The sequence below is a fragment of the Bufo bufo genome, chromosome 2 (genome assembly GCF_905171765.1).
Source record: "Bufo bufo chromosome 2, aBufBuf1.1, whole genome shotgun sequence".
Classification (NCBI taxonomy): Eukaryota; Metazoa; Chordata; class Amphibia; order Anura; family Bufonidae; genus Bufo; species Bufo bufo.
This window is the reverse complement of record NC_053390.1, coordinates 120,101,545-120,118,091: the sequence shown is the minus strand read 5'-3', so window position 1 is coordinate 120,118,091 and position 16,547 is coordinate 120,101,545. Positions and strand designations below refer to the sequence as shown.

At 48.4% G+C, this 16,547-nt stretch overlaps 1 protein-coding gene across 1 annotated transcript in view; it reads right to left on the bottom strand.

Annotated features, from left to right (window-relative positions):
- Positions 1-16,547, bottom strand: part of FAM151B (family with sequence similarity 151 member B) — a 109,568-nt gene that overhangs the window by 21,347 nt on the left and 71,674 nt on the right. Inside the window, exon 4 of the mRNA XM_040421491.1 lies at positions 14,133-14,347. Within this exon, the coding sequence (XP_040277425.1) occupies positions 14,133-14,347 (215 nt within the window). The remainder of the gene's footprint in view (positions 1-14,132; positions 14,348-16,547) is intronic.

The window sequence follows — 16,547 nt, the reverse complement described above, 5'->3', positions numbered from 1 at the left end:
AACACCCGTGGGAGGATGTTCATTTTAAAAATATCACATCTTCCAAACCATGTGTGTAGTCCTTTCGACCACCTCTTAAGATCTTCCCTGATCCGGTCCCGGAGAGGGATAAAATTCCTGTGGTACACCTCCTTCAGATCCGAGGGGATAAACGTGCCTAGATACTTCACTGCTCCGGTGGCCCACTTGAATGGGAAGGAAGCCACCAAGTCGGCCACTAGCGTATCAGGTAGGGAAATATTCAAGGCCTCTGATTTCTGAAAATTAATCTTCAGATTAGAGAGGCCATGAAATGTGGGAAATTCCGCCATCAAGTTCGGAAAATAAATCTTGGGGTTAGTAAGCGTGAACATCAGATCATCCGCATAAGCTGCTATCTAAAATTCTTTGCCCTCAACCAAGAGTCCCGATATATTTGGGTTTTGGCGAATTGCCCTCAGGAGCGGTTCCAGGGTAAGAACAAAGATCAGTGGGGAGAGGGGGCATCCCTGGCGGGTCCCATTCCGTATCGCAAAAGACGGAGACAGCACACCAATCACCTTTGTGGTCGCAGACGGAGACTCATATAGAGCTCGGATTCATGTTGCCAGAGGACCGGTTATGCCAATGTAGCGCAATACCGCAAACAACCAAGACCACCCCACCCTGTTAAAAGTTTTTTCAGCATCCGTGGACAAAAGACAGAGTGGGACGTCTCGGATCCTGGCATGGTGAAATTAGGTTGAGAACCTTAGTGGTGTTATCTCTCGCCTCACGCGACGGAATGAAACCCACCTGGTCATTGTGTATGAGATTAGAAAGCAGCGGAACCAGCCGTGTGGCCAAGATTTTAGCGAACAATTTAAGGTCCACGTTTAAAAGTGAAATGGGACGGTAGTTGCCGCATTGGGTGGGGTCCTTTCCTTCCTTATGTATTACTGTGATATGAGCATGTGACATGTCTGCAGGGAGTGAGTGCCCTGTGCTGAGTACATTAAGTGCTTTAGCTAGTGGGGCCTGGAGAAGAGGTAAAAATCTCTTGTAACAGGAGGCAGGGAGGCCATCAGGACCCGGGGTCTTACTGGGTTGCATAGTTTTCAAAGCCTCTGCTATTTCCTCGGTAGAAATCAGCCTGTCTAAGTCTAAGAGGGAGTCTGTAGGTATCTTTGGCATACCCGAATCAACAAGATACTTGTTCATCACCGAGTGCATAGACCCTGTAGTGTCGTTGGGCTGTGAGAGATTGTATAATGATTGGTAATACTGAGCAAAGGCTTCTGCAATAGCGGCTGGGTCATTAAGGAGTGATCCTCGGGCAGTGGCTATACGGGGAACATAATTTCTAGCCCTTTGCTCTCTGAGTAATCTGGCTAGCAATTTGCCACTTTTGTTTTCGAACTCAAAGAAGTACCTGCGGCCCTTAGCTAGAATGGTTTTTGTACGTATGTCCAACTTCTCCTTGTGCTTACTTCTGGCCAAGAGGAGGGGGGTGCGTGCAGCCATTGCGTGAGACTTTTCATGGGCCTGTTCAAGGGTGACTATTTCTGCCAAAAGCCGAGAGATTTCAGCTGCCCTTTCTTTCTTACGTCTCGCTCCATGTTTGATGAATTCCCCACGGATTACACATTTGTGAGCTGCCCAAACCGAGATAGGTGACATATCATCAGTTTGATTGGTTTCAAAGTATTGAGAGATCTCCGTATGTACCCCCTTGAGCTACCTCCAGATCTTGCAGTAAGGATTCATTTAGTCGCCACTGCCAAGATTTCGGAGCAGGGAGGGGGGACTTCAAGGAAACATGGAGCATTGCGTGGTCCGAGAAAGTCAGCGGGTCTATAATTGATGAAGCCAAGAGGGGCACCGCCGAGTGTCTCAGTAAAAAATAGTCTAGTCTGGAATAAGTGTCCTTCGCTGCCGAATAAAACGTGAAGTCTTTGACCTCAGGGTTAAGAACCCGCCACGCGTCTACTAGTTGATGGGAGTGGAGAAGTTTTTTAATATCCCGAAGATATGAATGGGCAAGGTAAGAGGTCCATCTAGAGACATCCACGACAGGGTCTAGTGCCACATTGAGATCCCCCCCGACCAACAAGGTGCCCTCCGCAAAGTCATCCAGGCGAGTTAAGATCCCAGTTAGGGCCTTGAGTTTGGTGTTGGGTAGGTATACATTTGCTAGGGTGTACAGCTGCCCTGCAAGACGTCCCTTGAGAAATAGAAAGCGACCGTTGTCATCCGTGCGAGCATCTAAGAATTCCCAAGGGACAGATCTGGCAATGAGTATGCTTACTCCTCTCGACTTTGACCCCGAAAAACAGCTATGATATGTATCCGGATACCTAGGGGATTTAAGCGACGGCATAGCATCCCTGCGGAAGTGGGTCTCTTGGATAAATGCTACCTGTACCTTCTTGCTCCATAGGAGCCGGAGAATGGAAGAGCGCTTTTCATGGGTATTCAGCCCATTTGCGTTGATAGACGCAAACTGGATATTAGTCATTTAAGCGACGGCATAGCATCCCTGCGGAAGTGGGTCTCTTGGATAAATGCTACCTGTACCTTCTTGCTCCATAGGAGCCGGAGAATGGAAGAGCGCTTTTCATGGGTATTCAGCCCATTTGCGTTGATAGACGCAAACTGGATATTAGTCATGGCCTCAATCTGCTAAGAGAAAGGGAGAATGAAAAATACGTAATAACAGACAAAGGAGACAAAAGGGAGGGGGAAAGACAGGACAAACAGAAAAGACTTAACAATATAACCCTAACCGGCTAGTCCAGAGAGGGTATAACAAAGCCTGCAGAGAAAAACTCCGCAGAAAAAGGTGGGAAGAACTCCCACTATGCAATTCTTGGAAGGCTCAGAGAGAGTCAACCAAGATTCGCTTGACCTAGTTGGAGAGAGGGAGAGCAATCAGCAAATGCGTCCCATTGCCTGGGCCCAGGTCATATTAATCTGGGTGGCAACAAGAACAAAACGGCTAGTGAAAAAAAACAAAAAAAACATAACTATAAGCCCATATGACATGGGTGAGATAGTAGGACTCGGATCATCCTATATAGTGGCTCTGAGAGAGCCAGTCACCGGTTATGACAATAGAGGCCTTCAAGCCCCAGCACGGGCTCATCAATCCGGAACAGAGCGGGGAGAACGATCACGTCTCTCTCTTGGTACATCTTGAGTCAATGTCTGGTTGTCATCAACACCCTGAAGACTAGATGAGTCCAGGACAAAAGATGCAGGGATCGGGATGTCCCACCAGTTCGGTAGAGATACTATAGGTACATCTAAAAATCGGGACAAGTCCTCCGTCTGGTCCGGCGAGTGAAGAGCGAATGTGGTTCCATTCCTGCGGACAATCAGGTGGAAGGGGTGACCCCATCGATTCATGGCTCCGGCTTCAGTAATAACTTGGAGGATCGGCTTCAGAATACGCCTCATCATCAAAGTTCTTCTAGAAACATCCGGTAAAATGTGGATTTGAGAATTTGCAAAAGGTACCGTGCCCAGTCTCCAGGCTCTCTGTATCAAGTCCTCTTTTTCCCTGAAGAAATGGACGCGACACAGCACGTCTCGCGGATTGGAGGCACTTACTCATCGGGGACCCGTGACTCGGTGAACCCTGTCCAGCTCAATCTCGGACTCTTCCGGTCCGTCGAGGAGGTTGTTAAAAACCGCCGTCACTGCTGTACGCAATTCTGAAGATTGGATCTCTTCGGGGATCCCTCGCAGTTTAATATTGTTACGGCGCCCTCTATTCTCCTGGTCATCAAGTTGAAGCAGCAGGTGTCTGTTTAGGGCTTTTTGGGAGGCCATGCTCGCCTCCACCTGTGTCAAACGAGAGTCCAGAGAGTTAGAAAGATGCTCCTGGGAGGTCAGTTTGGTAGAAATGGCAATAATATCAGCTTTGACTGAGGCAATGGCCTTGTCTTGTTTAGATTCAAGCTTCAATAACATCGCCTCTAAGTCCATTTTAGTGGGAAGAGTGCTGAGCAATGACCAAATATCGCGTAGTTTAGGCCTTTTAGCGCGTTTATTAGGCGAAGAGGAGGCTGAGGACGCCGAATCAGAGGCCTCTGAGACCGATAACGATTGAGAATGAAAGATAACAGGGGTATCTGGCATGTCCTGCGGTAACATCTGTTCCATCATGGGGTCCCCCGCTAAGTTAGGGACACCTTCAGAGGCACTGAATGGTAAGGATCCTATGGTGGCCAAAGGGGGCGACCCTGTAATGTTGGATTGTCGGGGCTGCAACTGAGGGCCTGCTACATCAGGCACCAGTGTCTTGAGAGGGTTTCCCCCCCAAAGTCTCTGCATAAAGAGAGGGCGATGCGGGTATCTGTGCCCGTCGTATCACATGACAGGGGGAGTCAGGCGGCGGCCTCACCTCTGTTCCAGTGCTCCCTGTAGCCGGTGCAGCTGGCGGGGAGGCCGATTGCATCGAGGCCCATGTGCCGGAGGTGAAGGAGGCCTTTGCAGGCACCATCGGGGCCCCATCAGAGATCCGGTCTGTGATGGCAGGGGAGCCGGAGAGCAGGCCAGTAGGGGCTTGGGTCAGATGGAATCGCGGCTGTTCCAGCGCGTCCGGCCCCGTCACTTCCATCTTAGTGGTGTCGGCATGTGGTACTGGCGGCGGCTGCTGGGAGAAATACTGTGCTATCTGCGGTTCAGCTGGCACAAAGCGGGTCCCTCGTCGTCTAGAGCGTCTCACCATGCCCAAAAGAGGAGAAAAGGGCCCTTAGGAGACTTGTAAAAGGTATTAAAGAGGGCCCAGGGTCTGGGAGCTCTGTACACCGGCTGCTCAAATGTTCATGCTCAGGCCACGCCCCCATATAACACTTTAGTAAGGTGGGATGGCTTGTTTAGCCGTTAAGGGGGACCTGGGGACAACCCCTTTATAGTCTTCAAAGATGCTGGTAGTTAGACCAGTGGATAACATAGTTAAAAGACTTATGCACGAATGGGTAGTGTTTTGGCATCCTCCCCCTCACAGTTAGGGTGCATTCACACGACCGTAAGTGTTTTGCGGTCTGTAAATTGCATTTCTGCAAAACATGGATACTGGCCGTGTACGTTCCGCATTTTGCGGATCGTACATGGCCGGCGCTATATAGAAAATGCCTATCCTTGCTCTATATGCGGGGACGTAAAAAGGAAGAATGGATGGGGACAGCACACAGTGTGCTGTCTGCATCTTTTGCGGCCCCATTGAAATGAATGGGTCCACAACTGTCCCGCAAAATTGCGGAACGGATGCAGACCCAGAATTACGGTCGTGTGTATGCACCCTTAGAAAGACCTTTAAAGGGCTTCTGTCACCCCCCAAACAGGTATTGGCAGGGGAGCATGATGGCTGCTTGAAAGCTTAGCTACTCACAGGCATCCTGCTTAGCAGTGGTTCTAGACAATATGGCCATGAGCACCCTGAAACAGAGCTCTAAAGCCACCCCAAATCAAAGAATGTCGAAAAGGAATAAAAAAGAAGCACCAAAGTTCCTTACAGAGTTCTTTCCGCCACACACGGCAGGTAGCAATGGCAGCCGCCCTGAATCCAGCGCTACCCGTATGACGCAAACTAAGCAGGACAGACAGGGCGCTGAAGAAGACACCTCAAAAGAACTGTCGGGTTCTCCAACTAGCTCGCCAGAATCTCCATCTGACCGGCATGACACCAGCCCGCCAGACCCGGCACAATGCTCGTCCTCCTTACCGAGGTAGGACATAAGCTAAAGAGTAGTGTTGATCGAGCACCATTGTGCTCGGGGGCTCAGGCCGAACACGTCAGGATGCTTGGGTGCTCTACCGAGCACCCGAATATAATGGAAGTCAATGGGAGAACCCGAGCATTAAACCAGACACCCCCTGCTCTGAAGAGGGGAGGGTGCCTGGTTCATAGGAAAAGGTCAGAAATTGATGGAAACACCAACGAAATGGTTCGGGAACAGCATGGGGAGGATGTCTGGATGCATCTTGGACTCCCAGGTCGCTGCTGGGAACGATGTTGTTCGACAATAATACGCACAAAACCAAAGATAAAATCGATTTTAGAGGAAAAATTGTTAGGAAACATTCTTTCCTGTATATTTACTTGTATATAAAGTGCAAGTGCTGCCAAAAATTACAAGAAAGAGGCACTCCGAAACAACCTGTATATCACATAAAGTACGGCCTCATTCACATTGTGGTACAATTGTTCATGTAGTGGGACTCCTACACTCATAAAGCCTATGCACTAAGTGAAAGGGCGGCCAAAAATTACAAGGAACCGGCACTACAATACACCCTTTGTTACACATAAAGGAGGGTATCATACACAGTCTTGAAAAATTATGATTGATGGCCTGCTGGTGACCCTCAAAAACATTTGGAGCAAGGGCCTGCTGATCTGACCATCTAAGACATTACGGGTGAGGGCCTGCTGCCGCTTTGGTGACTCTAGATAACCTGGGGCCGATCGCACGTCCCCGTGACGGCGACGATCCATTCGGATGTCTGGCCTATCAACTTTCGATGTTATTGTCAACGCAAACCATGGTGACTACAGGTAACAGGGAATCAGGGTTTGATTTCGGAGAGGGAGCCTGAGAAACAGCTACTGCTATCACATCCAAGCAAGGTAGCATGCGCGCAAATTACCTATTAGGTATAATTAGGTGAGGGCCTGCAGGTGAGCTGACCCTGTAAAAGATTTTAGGTGCGAGCCTGCAGGTGAGCTGACCCTGTAAAAGATTTTAGGTGCGAGCCTGCTGGTGAGCTGACCCTCTAAAAGGTTGTAGGTGAGGGCCTGCAGGTGAGCTGACCCTCTAAAACATTATATGCGAGGGCCTTCAGGTGAGCTGACCCTGTAAAAGATTGTAGGTGAAAGCCTGCTGGTGAGCTGACCCTGTAAAACATTATATGCAAGGGCCTCCTGGTGAGCTGACCCTTTAAAACATTATATGCGAGGGCCTGCTGGTGAGCTGACCCTGTAAAACATTATATGCGAAGGGCATATATGCGCCGAATAAGCATGTTAATATGATGGAAGAGGAGAACGAGGATGAGAAAAGGAAGATTCAACCATATACCCTTGTTTGTGGTGGAAGGGGTGCATGGGAATACAGTGTATTCAGTACATTATAAACAACACATTTAGGCCTCTTTCAGACGGGCGTTGCGGGAAAATGTGCGGGTGCGTTACGGGAACACCCGCGATTTTTCCGCGCGAGTGCAAAACATTGTAATGCGTTTTGCACTCGCGTGAGAAAAATCGCGCATGTTTGGTACCCAAACCCGAACTTTTTCACAGAAGTTCGGGCTTGGGATCGGTGTTCTGTAGATTGTATTATTTTCCCTATTTTACTTTGCATTCTGTATTCAGAATGCTATTATTTTCCCTTATAACCATGTTATAAGGGAAAATAATAATGATCGGGTCTCCATCCCGATCGTCTCCTAGCAACCGTGCGTGAAAATCGCACCGCATCCGCACTTGCTTGCGGATGCTTGCGATTTTCACGCAACCCCTTTCACTTCTATAGGGCCTGCGTTGCGTGAAAAACACAGAATATAGAGCATGCTGCGATTTTCACGCAACGCATAAGTGATGCGTGAAAATCACCGCTCATCTGAACAGCCCCATAGAAATGAATGGGTCGGTATTCAGTGCGGGTGCAATGCGTTCACCTCCCACATCGCATCCGTGTGGAATACTCGCTCGTGTGAAAGGGGCCTTAAAGTGCCTTTATTTTCATCAGCTTTCCTCTGGTGGAGTTGAGAAGTCATGGTCAATCCAGGCCTTGTTCATTTTTATAAGAGTCAACCCGTCAGTATTTTCAGTTGACAGGCGGATACGCTTATCTGTTATAATGCCACCAGCAGCACTAAATACCCACTCAGACAAAACAATGGTGGCAGGGTTGGACACCCAGTAGTTGTAAGGCACTGAGGGATCATTGAGGATGCTGACACGGTCTGCTATGTACTCCTTCACCATCTTCCAAAATTGTTCCCTTCTTGTGACACTAGGCCATGCATCAGGGTGAGGGTGCTGGCGGGGTGTCATGAAACAGTTCCAGGCTTTGGAGAGTGTTGTCCTGCCTCTGTTGGAACTGCTGTGTGTTCCCCTTGTCTCTCCTCCTCGGTTGGCCAAGGAACTACGGACTCTGCCGCCAGCGTTGTCAGATGGAATTTTTGGAGCAATTTTTCAACAAGGATCTTCTGGTATTGCACCATTTTGCTCGTCCTCTGCACCAGAGGAATGAGAGATGAGAAGTTCTCTTTGTAGCGGGGGTCGAGAAGGGTGAACAACCAGTAATCAGTGTTGTCTAAAATGCGTATAACGCACGGGTCGCGGGAAAGGCAGCCTAATATTAAGTCAGCCATGTGTGCCAGAGAACCAACAGGCAAGACTTTGCTGTCATCATCAGGAGGATCACTCTGAATCTCCTCATCCTCTTCCTCTTCTTCTGTCCACCCACACTGAACAGATTGAATTAAACTTCCATGGGTACTACCCTCTGTAGCAGAGGCAACCGTCTTATGCTCCTCCTCTTCATCGTCCAATTCGCGCTGAGAAGACGAACTGATTGTGCTCTAGCTATCACCCTGTGTAATGTCTTCCCCCATTTCCACCTCTTCCACATGCAAAGCGTCGTCCCTAATTGTGAGCAGTGAGCATTTGAGTAGACACAGAAGTGGGATGGTTACGCTGATAATAGCGTTATCCCCGCTCACCATCTGTGCTGATTCCTCAAAGTTTCTTAAAACCTCACAGAGGTCAGACATCCATACCCACTCCTCGCCTGTGAATAGCAGAAGCTGACTGGAAAGGCGGCGACCATGTTGCAGCTGGTATTCCACTACTGCCCTCTGCTGCTCACAAAGCCTGGCCAACATGTGGAACGTGGAGTTCCAGCACGTGCTCATGTCGCACAACATCCGGTTGAGCTGGCAATTTCAAGCGCTGCTGCAGCGTGGACAGAACGGCAGTAGCTGTCGATGACTTGCAGAAATGTGCACACACGCAGCGCACCTTCACCAGTAGCTCAGGCAAATTGGGGAAAGCTTTGAGAAACTGCTGAACCACAAGGTTGAACACGTGGGCTAGGCATGGGATGTGTCTGAGCTTGCCGAGCTCCAAAGCCGCCAAGTTACGGCCATTATCAGACACAACCATGCCTAGTTGTAGGTTGAGTGGCGAGAGCCACAGCTCAGTCTGGTCTCTTATCCCCTGCCACAGCTCTGCAGCGGTGTGCTGTTTGTCCCCTAAGCATATCAGCTTCAGCTCGGCCTGTTGCCACTTCCCCACTGCAGTGCTACACTGCTTCCAGCTACCGACGGATGACTGACTGGTGCTGCACGCGGATAAATCGGAGGTGGAAGTGGAGGAGGAGGCGGAGGAGAAGTGGGAGTTGGAGCCACTAACGTAGGTGCTGGCAGAATCCCTGATCGACGTAGGGCCCGCAATCCGTCGGTAGCACCTGTGCCATCCTGGGGTACGACTTGCTCCTGGCCTCCACAACATTCACCCAGTGTGCCGTCAGGGAAACGTAGCGTCCCTGGCCGAATGCACTTGTCCATGTGTCCGTGGTTAAGTGGACCTTCCCAGTAACTGCGTTGGTCAGGGCACGTGTGATGTTACGGGACACATGTTGGTGTAAGGCGGGCACGACACCTTGAAAAATAGTGGCGGCTGGGGAATGCGTAATGCGGGACGCCCACCGAAATCAGGCTGCGGAAGGCCTCAGTGTCCACAAGCCTAAATGGCAACATTTCCAGGGCCAGTAATTTGGAAAGTTGTGCATTTAGTGCTATGGCCGGTGGGTGGGCTGGGTATTTTCGCTTGCGTTCAAACGCCTGGGGTAAGGACATTTGAACCCTGTGCTGGGACACGGAAGTGGATGTGGTTGCTGATGGTACTTGCAAAGGTCCAGGTGCAGGGCGGGAGAGGCATCCGGTCCTGCGCCTTCTACAGGGGATTGGCCAGCACGTAACATAGGGAAAGAGGAGGCAGTGGTGTGACCTGCAGACACAGATTTTGGACCCAGGCATTCGTCCCACTTATTGGACAGCTTCCGTGGACAGCCTGTTGCAGTGCTGCAGATCCCTCCCCCTCTATACTGCTGTCTTCGCTCAGCTTTCCACCTTCCCAGGTTGGGTCAGTGACCTCATCGTCCACCACCTCCTCTTCCACTTCCTCACTCTGCTCATCCTCCTGATTTGTTGACCTAACCACAAACTCAGTGATTGACAACTGTGTCTCATCCACCTCTTGAGACAGTAATTGCGGTTGAGTCATTGGCAACTGTGTCTCATCATCATCCACCTCATTAAACACTAACTGCCATTCCGCACCGTCATGTTCTTGTGAATGTGGATGCTCAAGAGGGTGGGAATCAGGGCATGTCCCTCTTCAAGTGTGCTTGGCGAGAGGGCCAAATCAAGTAATGGCCATGAAAAGAGGTCCTTGGAATGGAGTGTGGGATCACTTGTTTGGCCAGACTGTATATGGTGGGAGGAAGGAGGATCAGGGTGAGGATTGTGTTGACCAGACTCCTGGCTACTGAGACTAGACTTGGTGGAAGACAGGGTGGTGCTTAACCGACTGGAAGCATTATCTGCGTGCACCATCAGCATCATGGCCACTTCCCCGTCCCTTACTGCTCGCCTTCTTCATTTTAAATGTGATATATGCTTGAAAGTATGGCACACGTACAGTAGCGTAGAATTTGGAAGTCTATGCGCAAAAAAATTTACAAAGGTATTTGTGATTAGGAAACACTATACAGGACAGGTACCACAGGTAATGTCACTGCTCACAGCGTCTACGGAAAAAGGTACACTGGATGTCACTGATATTTTAGAGATGCGCACACTTTAAACAGGAGATGTGGTGCAGATAATTTAAATGTCCGCAGCAGACACAGTCTACGGAAAAAGTACACTGGATGTCACTGATATTTTAGGGATGTGCACACTTTACACAGGAGATGTGGCGCAAATAATTTAACTGTCCGCAGCGGCCTATCACACGGTATTTAGCGCAAGATGCGCTAAAAATATATATTGCTACTGTCACACAGAATAGTCCTTAAAAGGACTTTTGGGTCTCTGAAAAGTTTTTTGTATAAAAATCTTCCTATTACACTCCCTACACTGTCTGTCCTTTCCTATGCACAGCTCTCCCTATGGCCTCATGCACACGAACGTTGTTTTGGTCCGCATCCGAGACGCAGTTTTTGCGGTTTGGATGCGGACCCATTCACTTCAATGCCGCTGCAAAAGATGCGGACAGCACTCAGTGTGCTGTCTGCATCCGTTGCTCCGTTCCGTGGTCCGCCAAAAAAATATAACCTTTCCTATTCTTGTCCGTTTTGCGGATCCGTGTTTTGTAGATCCGCAATTTGCGGACCGCAAAACGCACAACAGTCGTGTGCATGAGGCCTAACACTGAGCAATTTAGCGCAAGTTGCGCTACAAACATATATTGCTGCCATCACACAATAGTCCTTACAAGGACTTTTGGGTCTCTAAAACGTTTTTGCACAAAAAAAAAATATTCAATTACACTCCCTACACTCTCTGTCCCTTCCTATGCTCAGCTCTCCCTGACTACGAACGAGCCAAACATGCGCCATCGGGTGCTATATAGCACCCGATGATGCATTTCGGCCAGCCAATCACTGTAATGCCAGTTGCCAACATGGCTACTGGCATTACAGTGAGGGCAGTACTTACCTGCACGTTTATTGGCTGCATAGCAGCCAAGAAACGTGCGGGGAGGAGACTCGAGCATGGCGCTCGAGCACATGCGGTACTCGGCTGAGTACCGCCATGTGCCGAGCATCGAGATGCTTGAGCCGAACAGGTGTTCGGCCGAGCATGCTCGATCATCACTACTAAAGAGAAATCAAGAGGCCAAGGAAGGGCCTAACCAGCCGACATACCGCACGGAGGCCATCCCACAGTCAGGGGACTCCAGTACAGCCGGCCAGGCCAAGCAAAAAAACAGGTGGGACACTTCACTTTCATTTGAAGGCTCTACCGCTTCAGCAAAATCCGATCTATACACAGAGCCAGCCGACGCATTAGCTGCCATACAACCAAGTGGCAAAGCGGCTTCTGAATTGTTCATGAAGGAGGCCATGTTGGCCTTGAGACGCTCAATACAAAAATACATTACACAAGCTATAACTTCCATAACATCCACTGTAGAGGAGTTGAGCGGTAGAATAGGTGATGTGGAACATAAAATGGGAGAGTTCTCATCTGCCCATAACGAGCAATGAGATGCACATAATACTATCGCAGAGTTGCTGGAGGCGGTCAAAGTTAAGATGGCGGATATAGATGACAGAGACCGCCGCAACAACATGAAGTTTCGGGGCATTCCTGAATCAGTTCCTCCATCAGAATTATCATCATACATAACAAAAATAATCAAAAAAGGTTCTCCCACATGTACCTGAAGCTGAATTGGTTATAGATCGGGCCCACAGGCTACAGAAGCCCAAAAATCTCCCCGATGCCGTGCAAGCAGCAAGAAAACGACAGAAGCTACTGGATCCCTTTTAAACCATTACTTTATTTATGGATCTTTCTCAGGCAACTCTGCAAGAGAGAAGAAAGCTGCTTCCAGTCACACAAGCTCTCTGCAATCAAGGGACTCCTTATAAGTGGGGATTTCCAACAAAAATTCAGATTTCTATGAATGGAACTCACTACATGATCTACCCTGGAACAAGGCATCCTGCTTCTGAAACAATGGGGCATTGCAGTTCCCTCATCGCCAAGGCAACCGATCCTAAGAAAGTCGCCAGAGATTGGTCTACAGCTGCAAAAACACTGTGAGGTCATTTGTCTCTCTTTCGCTTGATTTAATAGCAGGACTATTGGGTTTTGGAAATTTTCTGAAAAATTTAAAGATTTGCTTCTAAACTTCTAAGCCTTCTAACGTCCCCCCCCCCCCCCCCCCCAAAAAAAAAAAATTGCATTCACAAAATGATCCAAACATGAAGTAGACATATTGGGAAATGTACAGCAATAACTATTTTGGAGGTATTATTATCTACCTCTTGAACAATTTCAGGGGACTACCTCTTGAAGCTCATCAAGAGAATGCCAAGAGTGTGCAAAGCAGTAATCAAAGCAAAAGGTGGCTACTTTGAAGAACCTAGAATATGACATATTTTCAGTTGTTTCACACTTGTTTGTTATGTATATAATTCCACATGTGTTAATTCATAGTTTTGATGCCTTCAGTGTGAATCTACAATTTTCATAGTCATGAAAATAAAGAAAACTCTTTGAATGAGAAGGTGTGTCCAAACTTTTGGTCTGTACTGTATATTTCAACATCACTTTTTTGACTGCCTTTGAAAAGTAAGGAATCATCAGGTTTATGACTAGAAATATAACAATCACAACGATGCCAAATACTTCAGATGTTGCAAAAATTTTCAGTTTTTATATAACCATCAACTCAAAGAAAAAAAAATTGGTTGTCCTTTGGATGATACAAGCGTTACTTTCCCACATCATCATGAATGTCAATTTGAATTGGTTCTGCTCTGTACGTCAAGGCCATTCATTGTTCAGTAGCAGGAAAAAACAGGCATATACATCACCATGATAAGTATACTGACGACTGAATATGTTGTTTTATCAACGGAATAATGGAATTCTCTGAATGCAAAAGAGATCACATCATTGAGCGATAGAACATGTTCAGGGTCAGGGCCATTTATGCATCACTCAATCTCAGAGGTAATTTGACCAAAAAGTTTACACTGGGCTAAGAAATAAAAGAAGAAAAGGTATCCAAATAGTAAAATACATCTTCATACAGGCTATGGACACCTTTTAGGCTGTTTTGTTAATCGATATAGTTGTAATTTTGGGCTAAAAAAGTTTTTAACACAGTACATAGTGTCTACAAGAAGCTGTTCTGTGCTAAATCTATGAGAGAGCTAGCCTGTAGACCATCTCTCACCTCTGCTATTCTAAGATGTTTATGACCAACTCAAAGTACAATACTCTCACCATAATACCACATCAATTTTGGAAATTTTAGGTCCACAAATTAATTCACTTGGCTTGCCTTTATGTAATAAAGTGGCCTTGGAAGAAACAGGCACATCAGTGGTGAATCCAGTAACACACACAGGTTGTACCTTCATTGCTTTTATCAGGATGCCATGCAGTTGTCCAGCCCAATGATAGAGTAACATTTGGAAAGAAAGAGGTGACGATTTGAAGAAATTCTCTTGCATCCACTGTGACACTTCCACCAGGCCCAGGAAGTATGTCCGCATTTATCCAAACAGGTTGATGAAGATTATCCTTCATTGCATCCAAGATCTTCATAGAAGGCAGCACAGCTTCCAAACTAAAATACATAAATGAAGAACATAGTAACCACACAAGATGCTGGTTTGCTGAGGACAGCTTACATTGCTCCTTTCAAGTGCCTACTAGTTGCAAAGTACAATATGCAACCCCTCAAACTCCAGTTATGTATAGTGGGAGCATTTTATGAGCCACAAACGTTAAAAGGGTTGTTCAGGATTATTTTTTTTTCTTTTTGGAAATCCTCTTCCAGTGGTACCTGTGAAGAGATCCACACTTACCTGCTTCCCCCACAGCTCCATTCCAGTCACAATAACTACTGCAGCCAATAACTGGTCTCAGTGGTGAAGTGGCTCAAAGTGGCATGTCATTTATTGGTCAATTGCTGCTTGGCACATCACTGCTGAAGCCAGTCACTGCCTGCAGTGGCACATGTGCCTCTATTCATGTGAAAGTTGACAGGACTAAAAGTGCAGTGAAGAATGGAGTGGCGGGGAGCACGTAAGTACACTGCTCAAAAAAATAAAGGGAACACTTAAACAACACAATGTAACTCCAAGTCAATCACACTTCTGTGAATACAACTGTCCACTTAGGAAGCAACACTGAGTGACAATCAATTTCACATGCTGTTGTGCAAATGGGATAGACAACAGGTGGAAATTATAGGCAATTAGCAAGACACCCCCAATAAAGGAGTGGTTCTGCAGGTGGTGACCACAGACCACTTCTCAGTTCCTATGCTTCCTGGCTGATGTTTTGGTCACTTTTGAATGCTGCCGGTGCTTTCACTCTAGTGGTAGCATGAGACGGAGTCTACAACCCACACAAGTGGCTCAGGTAGTGCAGCTTATCCAGGATGGTACATCAATGCGAGCTGTGGCAAGAAGGTTTGCTGTGTCTGTCAGCATAGTGTCCAGAGCATGGAGGCGCTACCAGGAGAGAGGCCAGTACATCAGGAGACGTGGAGGAGGCCGTATGAGGGCAACAACCCAGCAGCAGGACCGCTACCTCTGCCTTTGTGCAAGGAGGAACAGGAGGAGCACTGCCAGAGCCCTGCAAAATGACCTCCAGCAGGCCACAAATGTGCATGTGTCTGCTCAAACGGTCAGAAACAGACTCCATGAGGGTGATATGAGGGCCCGACGTCCACAGGTGGGGGTTGTGCTTACAGCCCAACACTGTGCAGGACGTTTGGCATTTGCCAGAGAACACCAAGATTGGCAAATTCGCCACTGGCGCCCTGTGCCAATGAAAGCAGGTTCACACTGAGCACATGTGACAGACGTGACAGAGTCTGGAGACGCCGTAGAGAACGTTCTGCTGCCTGCAACATCCTCCAGCATGACCGGTTTGGCATTGGGTCAGTAATGGTGTGGGGTGGCATTTCTTTGGAGGGCCGCACAGCCCTCCATGTGCTCGCCAGAGGTAGCCTGACTGCCATTAGGTACCGAGATCAGATCCTCAGACCTCTTGTGAGACCATATGCTGGTGCGGTTGGCCCTGGGTTCCTCCTAATGCAAGACAATGCTAGACCTCATGTGGCTGAGGGTGTCAGCAGTTCCTGCAAGACAAAGGCATTGATGCTATGGACTGGCCCGCCTGTTCCCCAGACCTGAATCCAATTGAGCACATCTGGGACATCATGTCTCGCTCTATCCACCAACGTCACGTTGCACCACAGACTGTCCAGGAGTTGGCAGATGCTTTAGTCCAGGTCTGGGAGGAGATCCCTCAGGAGACTAGGGTTGAGCGATATACCGGTATCACGATATACCGCGGTATTAAAAAAACGGCGATATGGCGATATCGCCGTTTTGTAAATACCGCGGTATTTCGTGACGTCATAGGCGTGGTCATGTACGCTAACCGCTTCTAAATCTGCTGCCGCCCGCCCCCACCATGAACCGATACGGGACATTTGCAGAGTACTTCTACTCGTGCAAATGTCCCCGATACCTGCTGGCCGCTTGCGGCGGCGCTCTTAGCAGTTCGGCCGGCGTGGGGGAGGGAAGGAATTCTGTCACTCGCATTTCCTGCACCCGACCTCTGAGAGGACGCTGTGATCAGCGCAATTAACCCCTCAGGTGATCACAGCGTCCTCTCAGAGGTCGGGTGCCGGGAATGTGGGCAGTGCCCCCCTCCTCCCTCCCTCCCCAGTATTAATCATTGGAGGCCACAGGGTCGTCGTCCTCCTCCTCCCCCCATCATTGGTGGCAGTTTGCAGTTCCGATCGGAGT